Here is a 24,705-nt window from a genome sequence, read left to right as displayed (position 1 = left end):
GAGCAGGAAGGTTTAAGGGCATTTTGTCTGAAAACTCTCAGCAATACTTTTGATTCCTGTTTGCTTTGTATGAGGTAGCACTAGCTTTCATATTTGAACTACAAGGTTTGTGAGCAGCTAATGTGAAACAAACCAAAGACCCACATACATGTGATAAATTTTAACCCTGGGAGTCTGGTCTTTGTAGAGTCCCTCTATAATGAGTAGAGGTAGCTCCTCTACCAAAGGTGTTCCAACTTCCTCTGGTGGGTTGCTCCTGGAAGAAACTTCAGTCTGTCATTGAGAGTAGAGGAAATCTCATGAGATGACAGTTTTAAGGCTGCTTTTTTTTTAAGGCTAGTTTCTCAAAGAATTTCTTAATAGTAAAAACAGATGTAAGAGAATATTTTTAATAGGTCATTGCCAAATGAGTAGGCTGGATGTGTACCTGCATGTTGATTGCTGTATTGTAAATGCAACATACCTCATCCAAAAGAAATTGCTTGTATTAAACAACCACATTACTGCAACTTAGAAAAATATAAGACATGAACAGCCAGCCTACCTTTTCTTATACAGGCTTCAAATAAGATTAAACTAAAGTTATCACTGTGGAATAGGATTCATCAAAAGCAAAAAAAGGCGGAAATGTTTTTTGGTTCTCTAAAAGATCTTTGTAATAGATTAACCAGATGTCACCTGAGGAATTTATAGTGAAAGCTAGTGTATTACCAGAAGAATGTGGGAATCTACTGTAAAATTTTTTGATGCTTTCTTGCTCTTTATTAAAAGGAAAAAAAATCAGTATGCTATTTTAAGATGTGTTGAATTATTCATGTAGACATATTAAACAATGAAGACTGTTGGCTTTTCACCATACCATTTTGATAATTACTGTTGGTTTATTTTTTATAAAAAAAAGTAGTGTCTTGCAGCCCAGAGTTGTATTTTCCATATTATTATATTTTCCTTGAGTTGCTGTCCTATTTAAAATCCTGTATCATTGCCAATGTATTCCAGGTTCTGCACCTCAAGCGAAAAAGAAGCTGAGATTTCTGTGTATTACAAGGGGGTTTTATATAGCATTTCTTTAATAAGAAAAGAGTGTGTAATGACACATTGCATTAATTGGCATAATTGCATTCCTCAGTGGTGATGCACCTGGAAATCATAAAGAAAGTTTCATAACTCTAGAAATTAGGAAGTTGTTGACTTTACTAGAACTTGCATTAGAACCAGAAAAAAAGTTAAGCTGTCCCAAAATAAAATAGATCTTTTTGATACAAGACAATAATATCATACAAGACAACAAACAAGTATGTGAAGTGAAAGCTTCCTAGAGAAAAACACCTTAATTCATATTCTTTTAATTGTAGGTGTTTGAAAGGCCTGAACTTCTTGAAGTAGTCTTGTCATGATGAGTTAATTGACAGTATAGAAATGTAATCAAAAATCTTATTAAATGGTTGACAGCATTGGATTTTTTTATATTTTATCATTAAAATAGTGATGTATATATAGTAGAGAAGTTTATTAATTTGCATGAGTAAGTTTCTTCTGGATTGTGAATGCATTGTGCCATTGATGAAGAGACATATGAACTTGCATTGTATAGGTCAGTTTGTTTCGGGCTAATATTTTTCTCTTGTCTCGCTGTAATCCCATTATCTCAATTTTTTTGTCCTACAGACAATGGAGAACTGAGTACAGTATTGTAAAAAAAGTGTTCTTTATGAGAACTTGATTTTAATGCAATTTTTGTAAGATGGTGGACAGAAGCTGAGAAAGTATTTTATTTTTTCCCTTTCTGCAAAATCTAACATGTTAAAGTTAGGCTGTTACTTCAGTTGGGGTCTAAGTTGTGGGTCTTGTGTACTCTGTGCCTGACCTCTCCTCTCTGCTGCTCTGAACTGGATAATGAACAAGTTCTTCATCTCCATAATTACCAAATATGCCAGGAATAAATGCCTAGCAATAAGTACCCACATTTCATTCAATGCTCATGCGCCAGCTTTCAAACTCAGAGATGCCACATGTCTTGATGTTGTTTTCTTTCTCATGTCAGAGTTAAAGATAAAATGAAGCATGGTGGGTTTGTCTGTGCTGCTGTTGATCAGTGCAATGGGTCATTCAATAGACAGTCTCTAAACATGAGACTGCTCTTTTATTTGGGCTTTGTATTCCATATTTCTTTTTTCAATTTAAAATATTTAGCATGAAATGATATTATTTTGCTAGGAATTTGTTTGAATGATTTCAGGGTAAAAGATAATGTAGTGCATATCTGAATAAAGAATATTTTTGATTTTAAAAAAGTGTAGAAATGCTTGAGACTCAGCTAAAGAACGTTGCATTGTCTTGACACATCACTTGGTTTATTTTCATGCCCATTATGTTGCTTTGTTCAAATTCAGTGAAAAATAGTGAAGAATAAGTGCAGTCAGAGGCATAAGGTCTTTTACATGATCATCTGAATTTTAACAGTAATTTTAGAGCAGGAAGAAATAACTAGTGCAAGAATATTATGAAAGCTTTCCAATGAGCTGACAAATATTTTTGCAAAATTATGAGAATAAACCTACACTTTTAAACCAGATTCACTAGTGTTGTCAATACCATCCTTGAAAATATTTATTGTGCTTAAGATATAAAATAACTTTATACAAAGTGACTGGAAATCCACAAGCTTGTATGTGTTTCTGTGTAATGGGTAATATTCGTGTGTTGATATTAAGGGCTTCATTATGCTATATAATACAATTCAAAGTCACTTGGCTTCCAACTGGTTTGCTTTATACAAGGTAGAGTTTAATCCTCTGGGTTTGTCTGATTTCTAGGAAGAAAGTAATTTAGAAAACTTTGGGCTTGCATGGCAGATCTGAAGACCTTGGAAGAAGTCTGACATCAGTGTTTTGGATGATAATTTTCTGGTGGCATGAGAAGAGTGTGGGCAAGGTCTATTCTGTCCTTCCAAAAAGGCAGACTGTTGGTAGCCCTTGGATGAAGTTTGGCAATGTGGGAATAAGCCTCTAAAATTTTGTTACAGATTTTATTGAGAGAGAAATCCATAGTCCATGAGTATGCTGTTTATATTTGAAGCCATTCTATAACTCTGTGCCTAGAAAGAGGAAGATTCTGCACAGAAATGTTGCAGCATTGCTTATCAAGATTCATATATAAATAGTTTGAGATTTGAAAGTTTACTGAATGAGGATTTTCTTCCTCTTCCACCATCATATCCTCTCTATATGTTCCCTGTCTAAGGGTTTTGCTTAGCAAAGATTAGTCAAGCCTATTTCTTTTTGGCAGCATAGTGGAACTTCAATTTGTCTCCCATTTTTCTCCTTTCTTCCCTTTTGACTGGTCCATATTCTAATTGGGAAATAATAATTCTTCCTACTATTCACTGGTTTTTTTTCATACTTCCCCCCGAGCCAACTACTAATTCTGGGAGCCGCACAATTTTTCAGATGTGCAGTTGTTAAATTTTTACTCAGATTACATCTAACAAAGACTGGCCTATTTTCCATTGGTCCCTGCTGACCTACCTTAAGAATGTCTTAAATCATCTTATCTTCTTTTTGTTTAAGCTGTCATGAATCACCTGGTAAAGTTTGTGAGCTACTTCGATCTTTTAATTTGACGTCTTAGCCAGTTTTAAAAATTGCACTCATTGATTTCTTCACAGAGCCTGTGTTTTCTGTTTTACCTATGTGTTTTTTTAATGACCTTCAGGTTTGATTTTATGTCTTGAATTGATTCCCTAATTACCTGTTTTGTAATGATTAAAAGTGTCCCTCATTTTTCATTTTAATTCATCTAGTGATCCCATCCAGCCATTGACCTTCATTGCACTGTTTTCTCAGTAGATACAGATCTGACACAAGATGTTTCTTCAGGACTGCATTTTTACTTTTAATTTAAAAAAGAAGGGGTGAGGGGGAAGCTATGGGCCCAGCTTAAATCTATCTGCTTTATCCCTGCTTAAATCTATCTCCTTTGGATCTTCATTTTAAACATGAGAAGGTATCTGGTCAGATGCAAAATAATTAGGTGCTTTAGAACTTTGAAGTTCTTGTAAGTAATTATTTAATTATCCTTTATTTATTTTATCAGAGATGCATCTATCTGCTGAAGGTCACAACACCTGCCACCCTAAACTCCTAGGAAGGTGTTGGGGATACATTTTAAGTCAAATTATATTATAATGTGGAGGGGGTTTGTAATTTCTCTTTGACTGTCCACCTCTCATTTCTATCACTGATGCCACTATAACAAGTTTGGGCCCAGCTAAACCAAATAAATCCTGCTGTCTGATAAAAAGTGAAATGAGGAATGTGGTGCCTGAAGGAATATTTCAGCTTGTCATTCCTTTCCAAGGAAAAATGTCTCCTTGCTTTACTACTACTCTGAGGACAGAGAAGATTACAGAATGCCCAAGATTAATATCTCTTCTGGTGCATCATTCAACTGTTTCCCTTAACTTAGGAATGAAAAATTTGTTGATGGTATTTCATGCTTGCACTGCTTTTTGTTTGTTTGGTTTTTTTTTCTTTTAACTGTGCAGCATCTCTGCATGAGCTCATGCAGCTCAGGGCAGCAGCTACATATGGGGCTGCAGACTGGTGGCAGGGGGTTGGTGCATTTTAGGTGTGCTTTAGGTATAATTTTCAGATGAAAGAAGAGTTTTGGAAGAGGTGGTTTTAAAAATCTCAATTAGAAAAATATCTATCTCTTTACAGAAAAAATAAAAATCCTTCCAAGTGCTTTTATATTAAAGCAGCTGCCTTTTGTAAGTAATCAAAAGAGAATTGCCTCAAGGGTTTCACTTGTGTACCTTTTTGGAAAGCAATACAAGGATGTTACTGTATTTGATATGGTGAGGTACTGTTGAAAGTGGACTTCTGATCTTCTACCCAGCAAACTGAAGGATGAAAACATCAAAAGACATATCTAGAAGTAATAATGTTTCACCCAGTATGAGACAAATAATCCTTATCTTAAGGTGGACTATTTGAGAGAAAATTACAAATGCAACACTGTACTTCAGTGCCCTTATGTTTGTGGAAGCAGCTCTGTGGGCACTCAGGGAAGAACAGGTTCTTGGGAGGTGTTTGGGGCAGTTTTGTTTTATTTGTACATGTGCACTCCTTTGTTTTAATGCAGCATCAAAACTTTACATCCAGTTTATTGCCTTCCACCCCTAGACAGTTCTTGTCCAGGCCATGCCCCATCCCTGTTGTAATCCTTACACTTCTCAGGCTTTCCTGGGACCACCATGTGACCACCATGAAGGGAGGTCACTGTTGGTTACACTCTGCTTTCGCTAAGCCTTTCTTGCTAAATGGAAATAAAGTGTGTTCTTCGGAGTCCTTTATAAAACCATGTGAGTAGAAGTCTCAAAAATATGACTGAGTTCAAGAAGCATTTGAACAACATTCTCAGGCACATTGTGTGAATCTGGGGCTGCAGCAGGCCAGGAGTTGGATTCGATGATCCTGATGCATCCTTTATTGCCAAGCAGATTAAAAACTGTTTAATTAATTTGTTCTAATAGAATACATAAATTCAGGGTATTAAGAATATTAACCCTGAAAGAATGACACTTAGTAACAATGGAAATAAATAATAAAATAATCTTTCCTGATAGTTTTGAAATCACAAGTTTCAGGCTTTTCCTTGAGCCTTCTCTGACCCAAGCAGTGACTCTTGATCCCATGGTATGGGCTTTGCTTGCCTCCATGCTCCAGGGATTGTCAGTGGTACCTCATGTAAGGGGATTGCTCACTGGTCAGGTTCTCAACTGACAACTCTTCACCTGGTCAATCAGCCCCTGGTCCCAGGATTTTGTTGTGTTTGGGAGTGAAATTATAACCCTTATGATAAGGGAGTGAAAAATGAACCTGGGTGTCTCACAGTCATGAGGATGCAAGCCACTAACATGCATTTTCATAACAGGGACTCTTACTGACCTTGGGTTCTCCAGATTTTGGAATAGTTTAATTGGATTTTGCTTTACATCCCTTCCTATACAAATTGAGGAATGTATGTTACACCTGTGTATTCCCCCACTTCTTTCTTTCTCTCTAATTAACTTTGGTCCAATGATTTTAAACTAATTAGATCATCCAAACTGGTGCTAGGAGGCAGGGAGACGTTTCTAATGTGTTGGATTCAGTGAAAGTACAAATTGGATATTTTTCTGGCAGAAGCTGTTTTCCTGCTTTTTTGTGTGCTGATGGAGGATTTCGTTTCTCTCCTCTGCCCAGTGCTTCCAGGTAAATGAGTTAAAAACATTTTAACAGAGTTAATCTTTGTAGGAGTAATATGTGTTCTGCCAGGTATCTCAACAGCTGGTAATATTAAATTTCTTTCTTATATGGGGTGAAATGTGATACAACCAATGGCATACTTAGAATAAGCATTGAGATTTCACTCCACTGACCATTTTAGGATTCAAGCTGGTTGTTATGTTCCCAAAACAATGTATTTCCATTCCTGGTATTTTCTTTGTTAATGCATCTCACATGTTTACTTCCAAGGTAAAGAAAAGCTACTGACTCAATATGTTATAATAAAAAGTGAGGACAATTATCCTTGTTATCTGCCTACCTTGCAGTCATTTTTGCTTGTTTCTCAACCACAGATTAAACTGGTGTCCTATTTGTCTATTTGTGCTTCCTAAACAAGTAGTGGGACTAAGTAAGCAGTAGCCTTTTCGAGCTGAACCTCTGACCTAAGAGGTGAGAGGAGTGTGGAGGAGTGGTGGAGAAAGATGATGAAAGGTATCCATGGGAAACTCCCCAAGGAAGAAGAGCATTATAAAATGAATGCAGGCCTGGTTCCTGCTATTTGAGAATGGTTATAGCTATGTGAGGAGTCAGTAGGAGAGATTGAGTCAAATATTATTAGTGTGGCAAAGAGGGAGAAATTGGTTTAGCTAAGACCAACTGAGAACATTATGAAAGAAACCAAGATTGCAGTAGGGGAAAAAAGAGCTTCATAAAGCATATAAACAGAGCAAGACTGTGCCTCTGGCCATGTGCTTGTATTTAGTGGAAGTGTTTAACTCCAGTGCCTTGGGCAGTGCTAGGGGAAGAGCTGTGCCTTGGAACGAATCTGTTTTTTCCCTGCTCATCACCCTTGGCATCTCGAGGGAAGGGGCTGCACTTCCCCACAGAGAGGGGAATGGTGCAGACTTTGCTCCAGACTGGCTCGATGCTTCTGCTCACCACTTCCCAGCTTCCAAAGCCAGCTGTAGTGACAAGGGCAGGAGCCCTGAGCTTGCCAGCTCTTCAGAGCACATGGTAGTCAAGCTACAGGGCGAAGAAGGGAGAAGAAAGGTGGATGCAAGAGCCAAAAAATGTATTCAAGGATCATCACGTTATGGATCTGTGCAACAGCAAATTGTTTTGTGCACCGAGCGAGTAACACAAGACGTAGAGGGGTGACAAGGGAAATTTGGTGTCAGACTGAGTTTGCATTGTTCAAATGGAGAAAATGTTTTATGGTTTATGACTCGGCGTGCAGCAAGGCACATGAAGTAAATATGCCAGTACATTGAGAAGCATTTTCCTCCTTAAAAGAGAGTAAATATTAATGAAGATACAGGTGGTGTGCACACAGATGCACACACAGAAGAAAATATTAGAGGAAGTAGAGCAGTTATAAAAAGCAGGCTCTGGAAGAGTTTGATGGCTGCCTTCCCAGAGGTTTTTGGTGGGGGGAGGTGGAGGAAAATGCAATGGCAGCAACAACAAAAGAAAATCATAACAGGGTTTTATCAACTCCTGAGGAACTGGGAGACGAGACTGAAGGGAACTGAGCAGCATCCTCTTCTTAACAGATTAAAGGGAATGTGCTGTAAAAAGCAATATTAAAGTTTGATTTCTTTGCTGGTGACATTTTTGTGATTGATTTAGGGCAGTCCCTAAGTACAAGCTGTAACAGGCCATGCTAGGTCTAACTACAGCACCTTGCTGCAGCTCTAGAGAGACAGGCCCTGAGGACTGGCAGCAAGGGAACAGTTTTTGCTATGGTAAAGACAACTCAAAGCTTAGTAATGGGGCTCAGGGCTAGATTCAAGGACAGAAAATATTTCATGCTTATAGCCAAATGCCAAGTCTTTAACAAAGGATCGTACCACAGAGACCAGAGCTGGGTGGGAGACATTTTAATTTAATTTAAACCCAGTGCTGCCAAACAGAAACTCATGTTTGGCTTTTGTGTGGATGAAAGTTCTCAGCACTGAAGTGAACTCCTTCAGAGCTGAAGCTTTCCACTGTGCCTCACTCCACTTCTTTACACCCTCAGATAGGGCTCAGCCCATAGCTCACATGACTCTTGTTACCTTGTAGGGCTCGTAGCAGAGAAGCCTTTTGAAGGAGAAGCAGAGGGGTTTGAAGGACTGTCCTGGGCTGCTCTCCCTGGAGCCAGCCAGGCTGTTGGGAGCCTTACAAGGGTGTAGCCAAAGGAAGGCCATCTCCAGCTGTGCTGTGTTTCATGGCAGGCACTGGCCAGGGCACAGGGAAATGGCAGCAGAGAAACACAAGTGAGGGCTCTGGCAACAAGGTACTCAGTTACACAGTGCCTTTGTGTATAAATTGGGAAAAGAGGAGTCTTGAGCAACATAATGCTAGAAAGAAGAGAGTGTGCAGACTTATTTATTTGAATTTATTTCTCCTTCAATTTTATTCTGTCTTTATATTTTTCAGTTGCTGTGCGAGTAAGGCAGTATTTGGACACTCTGATGCCTTCCTATTGTATACTTGAAATTGTATGTCTTCTGTAAGATTTATGCTAAACCTCTTACAGCTTTTAGGAAAAGAAGCAGCATATTTCATTTGCTGTCCCTCTATAAACAAAATGTAGAAGGACTTTTTTTTTTTTAGTTTGTGATTTGGGGCAGTAGAAATAGATTTTTTTAAAATGTGATTAAGAATAAATATGGAAGGACAATTAAATATCTGTTGGATCTCTCAGGAATAGCTGTCTAAAAATAAAATTAACTCTTTCCCAGACAAAACCAGGACAGCAGGACTTGTATAAAAGCTTTTAGGCAATTCCTCTTCTGCCTCAACATTTCATAGCTAAAAATCTTCCTTCTCCACTTTGAGTTCAGGAAACTTTTTTTATATCTGAATCAAAGTTGCCATAAAATTGCAAGATTCCAGAAAGTTTAATTAGAAGACAAAATAATTAAACTTATAATAAAATCTGAAGTCCTTGCTCTAAAACAACAAAACTGGGGGAGGAAAAAATGCTACAAGTACACAGGTAAAATGAAACTTGGTGGGAAAGCAAATTACTTTGTAGGATGTGTATTTCTAATACTCCATGCATACATTACATATATGTGTATATATATTTGCAGGTCTCGTTTTTCTCCTTTTTACTTGCAGCTAGATATTCTGTTCCTCATTTCATCATAAAATGGGTAAAGAATTTAAAATAATTTTGCAAGTTTAGCTTTTGGTAGAAAAATAGGTAAATAAATCATGTTTACATATATTGTCAGGATAAGTTCTATAAACTTGTAGACTTCAAAATGTCTGTTTTAATGACACAGTAGATCACAAAGACCAGTTTAAAAAAACGTTGTTTGCTGCCTCCTTGGATTTTGAATATGCCTACATGTCTGCCTCCTCTGACAGAGCAGGTAAAAGAAATAATTGCCTTGTTGTGACTTAAGAAAACAAGTTTATTTTCTGGACTCTCTCCTTGGTATTTCCTTCTAGGGAACAGTATGGGGGGGTAAAAAAGTGCATCCTCGCGGATATATGTCTTCAGGACTCTGACTCAACTGTGTTTAACCCAGCAGCAGAGTTAAGGCTGTTGCAATCTAAGCTGACAGTGAGTAAATATTTACCATCCAAACCACCCTGTGTTGTTTCTTTGTGCTGTCAGTTCTGTGGAGCTGATTTTGAGTTGGTGAGATGCTGATGTGGACAGGAACGTTTCTGGGCATGTGCTGCACTCCAGTGCTGCTGTCTGAGCACACACCTGTCCAGAGCTGCAGGAACCTGCCTGCTGGGGAGAGCAAGACCACCAGTTGTGCTGTGGGGTTCAGCAGCCCCAGAGTTAGGTACTAGTGTTTGCTGTTATCCTACTACAGAAATGAAAACCTGACCCTACTAAAGTTAGCAGTAAAACTTCTGGCATCTTAAGTAGGATTAGAATTTCTGTTTATCTTCAGTAATAGCGTTGTGAAGCCATAGTCCTCATGTGTAAGTACTGTACTCCAAAGTGAATTTTCAAACCCAGCATATTGTTATTTGGGAACAAAGTATAATCCTCTTATTTAAATTAAAAATTAAAATGTCAAATGTCAAAAACCTAGGCATATTTAAATTTATTATTTTGTTGGGGTTAGTGATAAATAGACGATTAAAATGTGTTAAGATATGACCTTTAAAGTAAAATTAACTCATTTCACCAATACTGTATTTGTTGACATACTTATTTATTTTAATGATGCCTATGACAGTCTCAAGTTAACTTAAACTTGATAACATGCTTATCAAACCTGAACCTAGGTTTTTTTAACTTAGATTTATCATTGTAAATCACTGCATTCAGGTTTTTAAGGATATTGAAGCATCTAAAGGTTCAGGTGGGCTTCAGTAGAATCACAGTAAATAACTCCTGTTACTGGGCACTTTTTTTTTACCAGTTTTATAAATAACTAGGCCCTTATGAACACATGTAGCATTTCCGAATGTCTTTAGAGAAATTAAGCTGTCAAGTTCTGGCTCTGTGCTTCAGAAAATGGGTGGGAGAGTTAATACATTGAGGAAATAAAAATAGCTCTGTGAAGTATAATGGAGTGGTGGGTGATAAAATCAGCCTGCTGACCTGTTGCTTGGGGTAAAGCATGCTAGCAAAGGCAGTGAAACAGCAGCACTTAGTATTCATTCCAAATAGGCTCTGGCATCCTCCAGGACTGTTTCTTGGGGTGTGAAACTCTGCAAGTGGCTGGATGACTGGAAACCTGGAGGCTGGTACTGTGCTAGTAGCGCTTTCCTGTGGCTAAAGCAGCAGAGAGCTCAGCGTATGCTAGGTCCCTTTACATTCATCTTGCCACAGCCAAGACTTTGGGCTGGCAGAATTGGTTTACTTTATCCTGTCAAGGAAAGAATCTATTTCTAAATGAATTTGCAGTGCTGGAGGAGGGAGTGCAAAAGGGTAAAAGTTAATGTATGACTCTCGAACCAAACTTAGTAAGAGTTTTCTCAGTTGCTTCTGTCTGCAGTCAGTCTCAAGATGTGTTTGTGCAAGACAAAAAATGCACAGATTACAAGAATGATCTGTTATCTAATGGCTTTTGTAAAATAAGGGATTAAGCAATTTAATAATCACAGCTGGGGAAAAAATTAATTTTAAATGCTGGTTACTTCTTCCCTGAATTTTGCTGCTTCCCACTGTAAGGGACATGACAAGGAAGCTGGGCTTAAGCCATTTTGGGTCTGACCATCAGTATCCATTCTTTATATTGTTTTTCTATCATTCCTGGATAAAATGGACTCCTGCAACCTCCCATGGGCAACCAAGGCTTCTTGTAGTCTGACATAGGTCTTCTGATCCTTCTTCTGTCAGGGCTTCACCTTTTGCTGTATAATACAGGGCAGCAAGAGAAGAACAATTTTGTTTACTCCCTCTTCCCAAATCTTCCCGCATTTTGTATTCATCATATTCCTTAAAGTGAAGGGGAACACAAAATTACCATTTTTCTTCTTTTTCTGTCTTCTTTCTTGCAACTCAGAAAGATGACACATTTTTTTATTGTGAAAATCACATATACCCATTGAATAATTTTTAAACCTTTAGCTCACTGGTTCCAGAATATCTATTGTGCTGAGACTGTCTTATGAAAGCCTGACACGATACAGGTGGTGCTGATGTTGGGGCCAGTTCAATTGAACATATCTCTTTCATTCCCTGTTGGTATGAGGTGACCTAATTTATGGAATATGTTGTGAAGTTATTGGGAAACAATACAATAGTAGGTGGAACAATGTGTATATCACCCCTTAAATGGATTAAACCTATGTGTGGCTGGGTGACTCCAAGCAGTTTCTGCACTGAAAACACAGAAGTTCATTTCAGAATTGCATTGACTGCTAAACTTTAGTGTTTCTGTATGCTCTCTCTCAGATTTTCCTGTATTGATATTGTGCCTAATTTCATTCCTCTTAGCAATGCAATTAAGAGCAAGCTCTGAGAACTGAAAATTTAGAGAATGCGTAATATCAAAGAACTGGACTCCATCTGAGTGTGTGTGTAGGTGCACTCCTTGATTGGAGTAACATGCAGTTACAACCTGCAAACAGATTCATCTACATCACTGTAGGGAAACAGCCAGAAGCACTACAGCTTTTTGTCAGAGAACAGCATTAAACCCGTGTACGTCGCAAAGTCTCTCTAGTTTTCTTTCTGCAGGGAAAGTTCCATTTTCTGCTCCAAGATCTTTAAGGAAGCTGCTTGTCAGTGGCTGTAAGTAGGTTAGCTCAGCCTGCTGTACCTCTGGCTGTATCACTTTCATTAGCTATCACTTGCAGAGAGCTGAGAGAGATTTTTTGGGACTTTGTAGTAGCTGTCACAGTAGCAATGCAGTTGTAGCTTGCCAGAATATGCACAAGCATATGTACCCAAAATATTACCATGGCATATAACCAAGGACTGGTGAAAATTGGAGGAGGAAAGATTTAGGTTATGTTTTTTTTTTCCTGTGTGTATGTGTAATTTCATTTCTAAAAACCTGCTATTAGAAGATATTTATAAGTCTGTTTACCTAGATGGATTAACATCATAAGATATTAGGTATTTAGATAGCTGGAGTCTTGGTATTCAGGAGCTTTTTATGCAGCAACATTTCACAATTATATTTTCTCTTTTGGTTGTAAAAGTAATGTCTGCCTTCAGAATGTTTTTCAGGTCATAAATCAAATTAAAGAAAAAACATGCATTTTGTGTTACAGGTTTTTGTTTCCAGACTTTATGTTTAAAAAATCACTGTGTTAGGAAACAGTGATGGGGAAAGAACAGGATACAAACCAAACAACAGGAAAGAATAGAATCAGCAAATTTTGCTTTTTCTGTCTTTTGCTTTGTGATTAATGGGATAGGGATATAGAGTTAAAGTATATAACTCCAGGCAAATTAGTTTTTGGTGTAATACCTATTTTTCAAAGTTTTTTATGCTGAATTTTTTTGAGTGGGAAATTGGAGGAGCTGGCCTTGTGAGGTCCCTCCCAAACAGAGTTGTCCTGTGATTCTGTGATGTGTGTAAGTGTGTAGGCTGCTATTGGAGCATGAACACTGCTGCCTCAGAGCTCAGCAAGAGCTTTTGCTGGTCATTGTGTGATATGAAAATGGCAGACAGCCACGTGGTTTGGTACTAGAAACATCATTCAAGCTGAACTCTAAGCCTTGCTGCTAATCTTAAAGGCAGGCAAAAGGAAATGGTGCAGTCACTGACTTCACCAAGTGTACTGTAAACTGAGTAATGGGTAAAAAGTGATTCTAAGTTGACAGAGAAGATTAATGTTACTGGTGCTCCTTGGTTTTCTGGGATAGAGGGGGCTCTTGTCAGAGATTTAAGTTTGCCTTGGTTCTGGTTTTCTTTTTATTCATTTGCAACCAAGAATTTTTTCCTTTATCTCCTGTCCTTCTTTTGCAACTTTACACATTTGTAGTTTCTTGTGTGGAAAGCAGTCATTTCCTTGGAATTTCAGGAAGACATGTATGTTAACCAGTAGAGAATGCAGGAAAAAATATTTGGAAAATAATTCCTGAGCAAATGTCTAGATCAATTGTCATGGGAATCTGCCTCTGTCACATATGGATGCATGTTCTGCCCACCTTGTTCTGAGCTCCCCTGTGGTTTGGCCTGGGATATATTGAAGGGATGAATGCTCTGAGATCATTTGTCTCCAGTTTTGTATTGGATCTGCACAGCTTCAGGTCTTCAATAAATTACATTAGTTAGTTTTCAAGGCACCTCAGATTCTGTTGATGTATATAGTTAAGTAGTGCACTTGCCCTTAAGTATGTAAGCTCTAAAATAAAGTTGAAACATGAGACTTTAGTTCCACTTTATTGGCTCACACTTTGTGAAGTCACTAAGGCTAAGGGAAAAGTTTTAACAACCCACTCCTGAATAATTCTTTCTCATTTGTTAAGGTTTTACACGTGCCTTGGTTTGTGACATAATTCTGCAGCACAACATGCCAAGTGGTAATTTCCTAAGAATGAAATGGCTTCAGATTTTCGTGTTGTTTAGAGTGCTTTAAATAACCTCCTGTCTGGATGCAGGCTTCTTACCCCTGGTGAAAATGTCTGACTACTACATAACACGTCCTTTACTTACAACATTTCTAAGTATGTTGCCATATAAACCATTATTTTCACTATGGAGAAATACAAAGGAACTCAAAGAAAAGAATTAAAAAATCCCAGCCTTTTAGCAGGCTAGCAGGAGAAACACAGGCTTTTCTGCATATGTTTTGAGAATGTAAGCAGATTGCTCAGCACACAATTTATCTGGTCCTTTTCTGAAGTTCTTTGTAACTTTTGCTGGAGAGTGAAGTATAGAAAAATGCTTAGTGTTGTTAACCTTTTAATAGCAGGATGGCTATTTTATCATATATTCCCAGTTTTGAGAATTTTGGTTTAAAGGCAAGTGGAATATTGAGCTTTTGGGGTATTTTTAATCTACAAATTAAAAATCATGTTCTTGAACTGAAATCATATTCTTGTATGTAGTATTTGAAATTAGATTTAAGCCTAGCAGACTGATTATTTTGGTAATTAAGATTTTTGAATGGGAAATGCTGGGAAATGCTGCTTATGGAAAGCAAACTTAGCCAGTGGTCAGTGGCTGCATCTCATTTCAAGGTCATCAAATGTGTTTTGTAAGGAGATGGCCCTTTAGCTTTTAGAACTTCTATAATCAATGTGCAGTGATGCTTTTTATTGCTGGATTTCTGTGTAGGAAAATATTTAAAATATACTTTTCTTTCACCTCCAAAACTAAGAGGATAGCATTGGTTTAATTTCATTTACAAAATCTATTTAAGATAGGCTACTTTTATGTAATTTATTGGCCATTTCATTTTATTTCCCAAGAAATTGGAAGGGGGGAGATTAAGTCATAGGAGAAATCTGAAGAACTGGTAAATATGAGGGTGTTCTCACTCTTCTGTTTTCTCTGCAATACTCTTCTCTTAAGATCCAGCCAGATCTTTTGTTCTACTATTTTGTTGATGGAGCTCATCTTGAGATGTAGAAAGACCTCCTACCAAAACCAAGCAGTAGGAAGTTAGGCTTTAATCCAGGTTTACAAAAGCAAATTTGTTTCCTTTTTGGCAATTCACTTCATGCTTCTAATGCAAGGTCACTCTCCTACAGAGACTAAAATGTCCCCTTCCAGCAACGGTATGCCATGAAGAATTTCCAGGTGACCACAGGCCTGAAACATGGGTGATATCTTTACAGAAATAGAAATAATTTACCAAAAAGTGCTTGAAATTTTTTGGAGCTGCTTTTTCTAGTGTATGATTGTCCATTTTTCTCACAGCAGGCAGATTGTATTCATATAAAGGTATTGAAAATAATTTGAAATTTACTATGCAGAAAAATGAGATTCGCTTTAGCTTTTCCAAATGCTATGTGCAAAATTGAATTTTAATAACTACATACACCTCAAATTTTTATGGCATAAAATGGACAGTTGTGTAAGAGGTGGTAAGAAATTATGTGCTATACTGTTATTTTTATTTAAAATATTATGCCACTTTACAGCATTGTGTTTGCAATGCTCTACTCTCTCCTACCATAAACTCTCATTATTAGTAGCAATGCAGTCAATGAGCTAGACTGCATTTCTACCAGAGGCTTTATGGATCATTTTTTTTCCTAAGGCAGAAATGGCAAAATTCCTGCACTTCTGCCTGAAACACAGCGGTGACTCATGGCTGCATGTTACTGCAACACTGGTAAGAGGACAAATGTTCATTGAGAGCAGAAGTAACAACACATTAAAGCAAGAAAAAATCATATGTGAGATAAAATTCAGCATATGATCATAGTTGTGATTTTGTCAGGGATCGCATTTTATGAATAATTAATTTGGTGCCTGCTCTGGGGGTATGCTGCATATCATATGGTAAGATTTCCTGCACGTACTAGGCTGAGGGAGGAAAAAAAATTAAAAAGGTTTTTCAGAAGATTTAGAAATAAATATCAATACTCCATTTACTAAATGAGAAAGAGACAAATTTGCTTCATGTGCTTTCATTAGTTTGTTTTCTTGAACTTTTTTTTTCCTCCTGAATTACTGAGTAGGCCTGAGAAAGCCTAAGGTCAAAATCCCCATTAAAACAGAGAAAAACATCTCTCACACATCAGCTTTTAGAGACTTTCTCTTACTAGCTCACATTAGCATGAAGCTAAAGCATCCTATGGAACAGAATGTCAAAGAGCCTTTCACAGGCATCCAAGTCCCAACCATTACTTGCTGCTTTGGGTAATTTCTGGCTTTAGCAATACAAAATTCTGGAGGTGAAAGCAATTCCTTCAGGACTTGGATGGGGTCAGTGTGCTTTAAATGAAAGTCCTGGCAGTCTAAAAGAAAATATGATGGAGACTTTTGTTTTCTATGAAATGGGGCCACATCTTTAATAATAATGGATGTAAAACATAGAGCGAAAAGAGACAGGCAAATGAAAGATGTGACCTGTATCAGATATTTTAAGAAGCCCATTAAACCAACCAACCAAATAAAACCCAGAACAAACCAAATAACAGACATGAAAGTGCATTAACTGGGCAGCAATGACTGTGGAGAATCAGAGTACATGCACAATTTTTGCTAAAAGGGAAGACTCACCTTACATGGAACAGGGCAGTGCAAGAAACAGCTGTGTCAGTGATAAAGAGTTTATAACTTTTTGTGGAATCAAGGAAAGGAAGCATTCTGGGGCAGGCAAGGTAATTCAAGGAATGACATGACCTTTGCCTTGTCCCTTTTCCAAGGCATGTGGAGGTTGTTAGTGCCTGGAACAGTCCAGCATTGCCTCACAAGGTTTGTTTCATAACTTGGCCCAATGTCCTGCCTGTACCTTTGATAGTTATGGGTCCACAGAGGACAACAGTGGCTCTTTGAGCAGCCAACACTCAATTCTGAGGAGCTTTCTATCTAACTGAAACAAACATGCTCCATAGGTACTTCACTGTGCTGTTTGGTTACTTGTGTCCTTGCACATATCAGTTAGAGAAGAGAGAGGAAAGCAAAAATGAAATTTTGGAAGATACTTGGTGAAAAATATTCTACACATAGATCCTTAGAACAAAGTTTGTTTGGAGGTAACATAATGTTGTAGTTTCAGACTGAGAGGAACCATTCCTTGTACAGTGAGGTGTGTAATGGGTACAGTGCACATTTTTAAAATCCAGTGGTGCTTCATCGTTCTGTACTGCCTGTGATACAAACAGGAGTCTAAAATTGATGCTGAAGTGTTTGGAACCTGTGAATGACTCACAAATAGACTTTTGTGGCCATGTGGAACTGCCCTCTTTTTTCCCTGATGAAGTGATGGGCACCTGCTGCTGTATTTCCTGCTTGTATGGCAGGAGAGCAGACACAAGTGTTCCCCATGGAATCCCTGGTAAAAGGGATTGGATCCTTTATGATTCAGATCAGCTGCACATCATGGACCCTTGCTGTCTCATGACTGGCAGCAGGAGCAGTGACTTCTGGAGGAGGAATTCATAATTCATTGGAGTGTCTTCTGTTCTCAATCTTGGCATAGGCTGCCATTTAGAAAAAATCTGTTTTAGGCACTGAGGAGATGGAAGCTAATGAAATCTATGACAAAAACAATCTTATGTGGGGCTTTCTAGAAATGTAGCTTCTCTACAATTGTGAATTGCTATAGAGGAATTCAGTGTGAATTTTTGAGTTGTACTTGAGGTTTCCTCTGGTCCCCCAAAGGATTTAAAGGTCGACTGAAGCCTTTAGCATTGTTGTCTGTTTGGAGTAAGAATGAGTGGTACTTGGTGAAATTGTGAATAATTCAGAGCATCTGTGATGGAAAGTGAGGACAGGAGAAAAAAAAGTTTGGATTTTTTTTTGTTTCAGCCAATGTTTGGGGAGTAGTTAATGCCTAAGAAAGAAAAACTTTGAGCTGCAGATAATTTCTGATCAACCAGTGCAAGGCAACTTGGTTTTATTCATAGACCTTACTAGGAAAATAGAAAAAACCAACACAAGGTACAAGAAAGGTGAATGCCTTTATTTTCTGAATAGCATTTGCATTTTCCTGATGATGCAGTGAGAAAATTTCAGGCAAGTGTGTAGAATACAGCAATCTTATTCTACCTTTGACCAGAGCACGGCTATGTTGCAAAATTATTGAGAATGACAGGTTTCAAAGGGCAAAAATATTTTTCTAGCATTTTATTCTTATGATCAAATAAGGAAGGCAGTCTTGGACAACAATTCTACCTTTGGTGATTGGTTAATTACAAGCGTGAAACTCTAAACTCATTTGTGGGATGACACTCATCAAATTTCTTTTAACTGACATACAAAATTTCAAAAATAGGACACATTTAGATGAGGACTGAAACCCTTCTGCTTTCTTACCCATCAAAAGATTTGAAAGCGTGTGGGTTGTAGAAGACAAAGGATATCTGAAGTCATTAGGGTTCCCTTCTGTACTGAAATGATTTAGTAATAAGAGACTCAGTATGAATTAAGTTTTTTACTATAGTAGAAGGTGTCTGGGGCAGTTAATTTTCTTCTTTTGAGTTTCTGGCAGGACTACTTCTCTGGGGCTTTATAGGACTCATCTCTTCAAAGACACGAAGTCTTTCAGTGTCCTTGATCTTGTATCCAGAAACTATTGTCCATCATGTCTGTGTGCCCCTCAGGAGAGTTTCAATAGCAGGGTATGATGATTGATTTTGATAGTATCTCTACAGATTCTTTAAAACTTTCATTTCTCATTTTTTCAAGTTAAAGTGGTATGATGGAGGTAAAAGTATTGCTGTAGTCTTCTGGGACAGGAGAGGGTGAGAACTGGATTGAGAAAGAGGGGTTTCATTCCTGAGGCAGTGGAAGATTAAATATCATAGTGAGACGGTTACTGAACTCCACTTGTGTCACAATAATGTTTCCTATTTGCAGATAGACATGCCCTGCAGATACGTCAGGTGTGGTGTTCTTACTTTTTAAAACAAATAATACAAAATGTTTTATCTCTGGTGTTCCTCTTGGTACCTCCTTGGGATTGTTGTGGCTAGAATTACCTCTGAGCTGTCGAGCTGTGTGTCCTCCATAAGCAACTCTGGGAGTGCAGTGTGGCTTTTGTACCAATGGAGAGTTGAAATGAAGCCAGGCTACATGGCAAAACTCAAATTTTGGAAGTTTTTTCTTCATGTAAATATTAATATACATAAAGGAAGTCAGCATACTGATGCTGTTACTCCATCTGCAGCGCTGAGCTGCTTGTGCTATGTGGTTGGCCTTGTGTGAGTCACTGCTGCCCCTGCTGACAGTGCTTTCAGGAAAAAATTATTCCTGTGTGTGAAGGGGTACTATGAGAAACTTCAAGATGTTGAACAAGATGATTCAATGTTGAACATTGAATATCCAAATGGTAAACATGACATTATAATGTGAATCCCCATAATAAACATTCTGTTATTTCAGCCATCCACCACAGCTGGAGCAGTTCAAGGGTTTGCTATAAAACATTAGAGTATAATCCTTCAACTAGTTTAATCCAACTGAGCAAATCCAAGGTAGATGCTTAAAAAGTTACTAATACATAAAGAGAAAGTAGGCATAGAATATTAATATTTCAAATTATTTATATTTGGGAAAATCATAGAGCTCTATATGGTTCCACATACAGACATTTTTAAGGAATTATGAAGATTTTTGTCAGAAACTCTGTGTATCATTTCAGTTTTTGATAGCCTGTGCTGTGAGCTAACAGATATTAACTAAAAGCAACACTTGGAGATAATAAGGCAGAGGAAAAAAAAGCTGAGTGTCTTTTTTTTTGTAGTTGTGTTGAGGGGGAGTTTTCAAGGGGAGCTGCTTTGTTGGGAACATTTTGGAAGACATGTCCCAACTGTGTACTGAGTGTTGTGCCCCATTAGACATTAAATATGCTAAATACAATTGGAATAGTCCATTTAATGGAGTGCTTTACCTAAGAACACTCTGAAGAATGCAGTTCTACCATTTATTTTTGCTGCCATGTGACCACCTGTGAGGCCATGAAGTAAGCAGAGATGAATCTGAATGGAAAAAAATAGCTGCTAATTTTAAGGTGAACCAGTTTACTTTCATTGGCACAGGAGTAACTGTGATGTGAAGCAGGAGATGCTGGGAAAATGGGAATGCTTTTGTGTCAGTGCCAGTTTATGCTGTTTTAAAATTTCAGCCTGAGAGCCTAATTTCCACTAGTTCAGGGAAGAACTATATTTATAACAGAATTTACAGGCTTGGACTATAGAGGTGGCACAGTTAAAAAGTCTGTCAAGATTTCTATAGCAAAGAGCTATTGAGGAATCTCCAATTGCTGGTTAAAAAAAAAAAACAGTTTGGGGCAATATTGCATAGTTATTGTCTGTAGATACTATTTTTTAAAAATTGAATTTTTCAACCTATTTAAACATTTTTTCCACATTTGAAAGAAGAAATGGTGTTGCTTTCTGTGTTCATTATTCACACTACCTGAACTGCTCTGGACATTAGGCTTTAATAGTGTGCTTTAAAACTTCAAACTGTTCTAGTTTTGATCTTTAAAAAAGAAGTGGATAATGCTACAGATTTGCACTTCTTGTTAAGGCATGGTTTATGCTGAGTATGTTCTGCATATCACATAAAGAGCATATCACTGGTACAGTGCAGGAGACTTTACATATGATCTCATGTTTCAGGTCATTATTCAAGCACAGGGCAGAAAAAAGGCTGACCTGAAGATATTTGCTGTGGCAAAGCTATTGCATTATCAATCAGGATGTCCCTCCACAGGACACATTGATTCCTTACACACCACATCAGTAATCACTACTTTGGTGATTTAATGAACTGATTGTTTAATGTCACGGAATTCGGAGAGATCAGGTTTTATATTTCTGCAGTAGGAATAGCAAAAAGCAGGTTGAGGGATATTCTGCCTTTTTTTCAGACCCCTGCTGGCATGGTGCTGGCCTAGCTTTCACAGTGAAGTTTGACACCCAAGAGCTGTGCTCCTAAAGGCTCTACAGCAGCCAGGCTGCCCACTGCCATCAGCAGGCAGGGAGGGCGATGGACAACAGGCAGGGAGTAACAGCAGTGCCAGTAGTGCAGAGGCACCTGAAGTAGAAGGTGCATTTTCTTTGTCTTTTTGGTCTTTGTAAGTGTCATAAATCTAGGCAGCCTTGGTGTGCTCTTCCTTTGCCTGTCCAGGAAGGAAATGGGAAATGGGGATCAGTGGGCTGAGGGATTTGTCCAAGGTCACCAGCATGGAAGAAGACTTTGGACTGGGGTCTCCCAGGGCCTGATGATCTTCCTCACCAATAAGGCATCCTTTTGGCTTAAAGATTACCAAGATGACTTTGTTCTTCCCCCAGGTGAAATGTCTGACTTGCTTATCATTCCTGGCATTTATCTCCTCTTTGCCATCTTTTGCCCTTCATAGTGGCCACTGAAGAGAATTCTTGCAGGCAAGCAGAATTATATTCAACAAGTGAAGGGAGGTGTAGAAAAAAATGCAGTTCATTTGCTCCTTTTTTCAGACTGTACAGGCAGATGGGAATCCTAGCCACCTCTGAGAGTAAAGACCTTGCTTTATTGTTATGATGTGAGTGTTTATTATTGAATTGCACAATAGCTGTAGGAAAAATTATGTCTTTTTGCCCTGTGGAGCCACTGTGAATTTGCACACATCTAATGTAGGTGCATACAGTGTTTCAAGTGCTAATTTCTATCCCACTGATTTTATGAAAGTCTGGAGGAGTAGATCAGATGTAGACATATTTATAGTTAAGTAGGACAGTTATTACCTGTCATATATGATATGGTTCTGACACCATTAATGTTTTAAGGGCTCAAAGAAAGCTTTCAAGGGAATTAGATGCACCTTAAAATTCACTAATACTATAATCCTTCCAAAGATGAGCCCTTAATTTGAGTGCAGAGAGTTACAATATTGATCATCATCACTGTCCTATGCTCTGACAAATTATCTGATAGTTTGATGTACTTTACTTGGGAATTTAAATGTCACTGTATCCATTTAACAGATGGTGAAATTATAGCACAGGGTTTGTGAAACACATCTAATTAAAATGAAAACTGTTAAATGGATGGGTATCCATTTATACAGTGTTGATAAAAAAGGTTACATTCTAGTGTATTTAGTTAACTGCAGTGGTTAGGATTCCAAATACTCAAAAGTGTTATTTGAAGTCTGTAGATGTAGTTAAGCTGACATTCTCACATTGTAGAGTGGCTCCTGTCAAAGAAGGGAGGGACTCTTCCTTTGTCTCTCAAGCATATGGAGAAAAAGGAATGTTTATGCTCAGCTTAACAAGAAACTGCATGAGAAAGTGTTGAAAGTGTATTGGATTTGTTCCTTGTATGACTGTTTTCTAATCAATTCCTTGGATCAGAAATGGACTAGTTGCATTTATCTGGGGTAGTGTATCATATTTGACATTTATGTGTTTGAATAGCCTTGAAGAACTTATTTTTTTAAGGATTCTAACATTTTCAATATTAGATTTAAATCATGCCTTAGGGCAAATACCAGTGTTTGAATATGGTTACAGAAATGTTTTTCTACTCCTTGAAGATAGAGTACTTAATGTAATTGATAAACCAAATGATACCTAGCATTCCATTGTAATGGTCTACTTTACATGTAAATTATATTTTGAAGCACCATATTTTTTCTCAATTGTGATTAATCCTTGAAATGAAGGGGGAGGGTTGAGCAGCTAGTTTGTTTTTAATGATACATTCCTCCTTTGGGAAAGATTAACTATGCACAACTTCATTGAATTTAGCAATTTACAATCACTTGTTGAGTTGTCTGTGGAGACCAATTCTGTTCCTTCAGGAGAGTTTGTCAGGTTATATTGTGCTCTGTTTCTCTAAAGAAAAGAATTTCTTATGTCTCTATCTGTGGCAAGAGGAAGTCAATTCCTTGCTACAATTTGAATTTAAATAAATCTAGCACATAAAACTAAGCTGTAATATATTTGATGGATGGAGAGAAGACAGAAATGGGGAAGTCAACTAATTCAAAACATGCTCTTATTTTGTAGGGTTTTGGTTTTCATGTCAAAATTTCAGATTGTATTCAGTGTTGAGTGCTCATTCTTATTTGCCTGTCTGTCACATGCCCTTAGCTGGCCTTTAGATTTTTTGGTTGCCCTGCCTCTTCTTCCTGCTCTTTCCCTTTTTCAGATTGCACATAGATATTAATGGCTTGACTAATTTTTCTAAAAGACTAGTTTGTTGTCTTCTGAACCTCTTAGTCCCACAGGAGAAAGTAGGAATATGCAGTAATATCTACCTTAATCCCTGCAAGTGAGGGGAAAAGCATGTGTGCAGACATGTGAGAAACTATGGTGGATCCTTGCTAGCTGAATCTTTTTTTGTGTAGAGTCAGTACCTCACAAAACATTTCAGATTACTGGGGAAACACTGTCACTTGGGAGTGCTGCTGGGCTCTTCTTTGGGAGTGGGAATACTAGCAGACAGTGCTGGAGCAGTGGGATAAAACAGTGTGTGGGCTCAGAGATGCTGCAGCCTTTTAAAGGTTATTTGGTGGGAGAGCTTAATGGATAATGATCAAGTGCAAGGAGATTCACATATTCAGTCAATTTAGCATGTTATGCAGCAGTGTCATGGCCTTCCCTCGTTCCAACACAAGAAGCAATAAAATGGTTTGCTAACAGAGAGAAGGTTCATGCTCCTTTTCGTGCCAGGTGTTGCACTGTGTGTGTGATCTGCAGTGATGCAGTGGGTGGTTTGGTTTGATTTTGGTTTTTTTTCCCTAAAACTGTGCTGAGAGCTGGCATTTGAACAAAGAATGGTGATGAATGAAAATGCTTCCTGTTCCTTTTATTAAAAAAGACTGAAAATTAGCACTGTGTATGTGGGAATAAGGGAGAATGACAAATTCACCAACCAAAGGGTTGAACTCAGACCGTTAGAAATGACAGTGTATCTTTCTACTGACTGAAAGAATATCATAAATGTAAATAGATCTGCTAACCTCTGTTCCCTTGCCTGGGTTTTGACTCTGTATTTCACAACTATGAAAGTACTTGGATGTCAAGTGAATCATAGATAGTACAAGAGAGAAATAACTTTTTTTTTCCCTCTCTTTTCCCCTTCACATTTTCCAAAATTGCAGCCACAGGAATAAATCTTCAGGCTGGCCTCAGCCTTCAGGGACCTGGAGCTTGAACCAGGGGACACCTTATGGATGGGAGATGACGGCTAACAGAGATGGAAGAGATTACTTCATCAGGTAAGGGGGCAGTGGGAGCTGTGCAGTGTGGGCACAGCACTGCAGCCCTGCTCTCAACTGTATCCCCTTGGAATCCCAATTCCTGCTTCAGCCCAACACGGTTAATGTTCACTGCTTTGATTTATGGCACAGGAGTAGCTCAGACTGTGCTTTCTGCTCTTTGCTTTGGTATTTGGTTACTTCA

General features: G+C 38.0%; 1 protein-coding gene across 6 annotated transcripts in view; it reads left to right on the top strand.

Moving 5' to 3' along the window:
• FRMPD4 (FERM and PDZ domain containing 4) overlaps positions 1–24,705 on the top strand; it is a 403,725-nt gene that overhangs the window by 270,850 nt on the left and 108,170 nt on the right. For all 6 annotated transcript variants that reach the window (XM_077173143.1, XM_077173134.1, XM_077173132.1 and 3 more), the window contains exon 2: positions 24,405–24,521. In XM_077173143.1, coding sequence (XP_077029258.1) covers positions 24,405–24,521 — 117 coding nt within the window. The remainder of the gene's footprint in view (positions 1–24,404; positions 24,522–24,705) is intronic.

Source organism: Agelaius phoeniceus, chromosome 2 (assembly GCF_051311805.1).
Source record: "Agelaius phoeniceus isolate bAgePho1 chromosome 2, bAgePho1.hap1, whole genome shotgun sequence".
Classification (NCBI taxonomy): domain Eukaryota; kingdom Metazoa; phylum Chordata; class Aves; order Passeriformes; family Icteridae; genus Agelaius; species Agelaius phoeniceus.
This window is presented reverse-complemented; position numbering and strand designations above follow the sequence as displayed.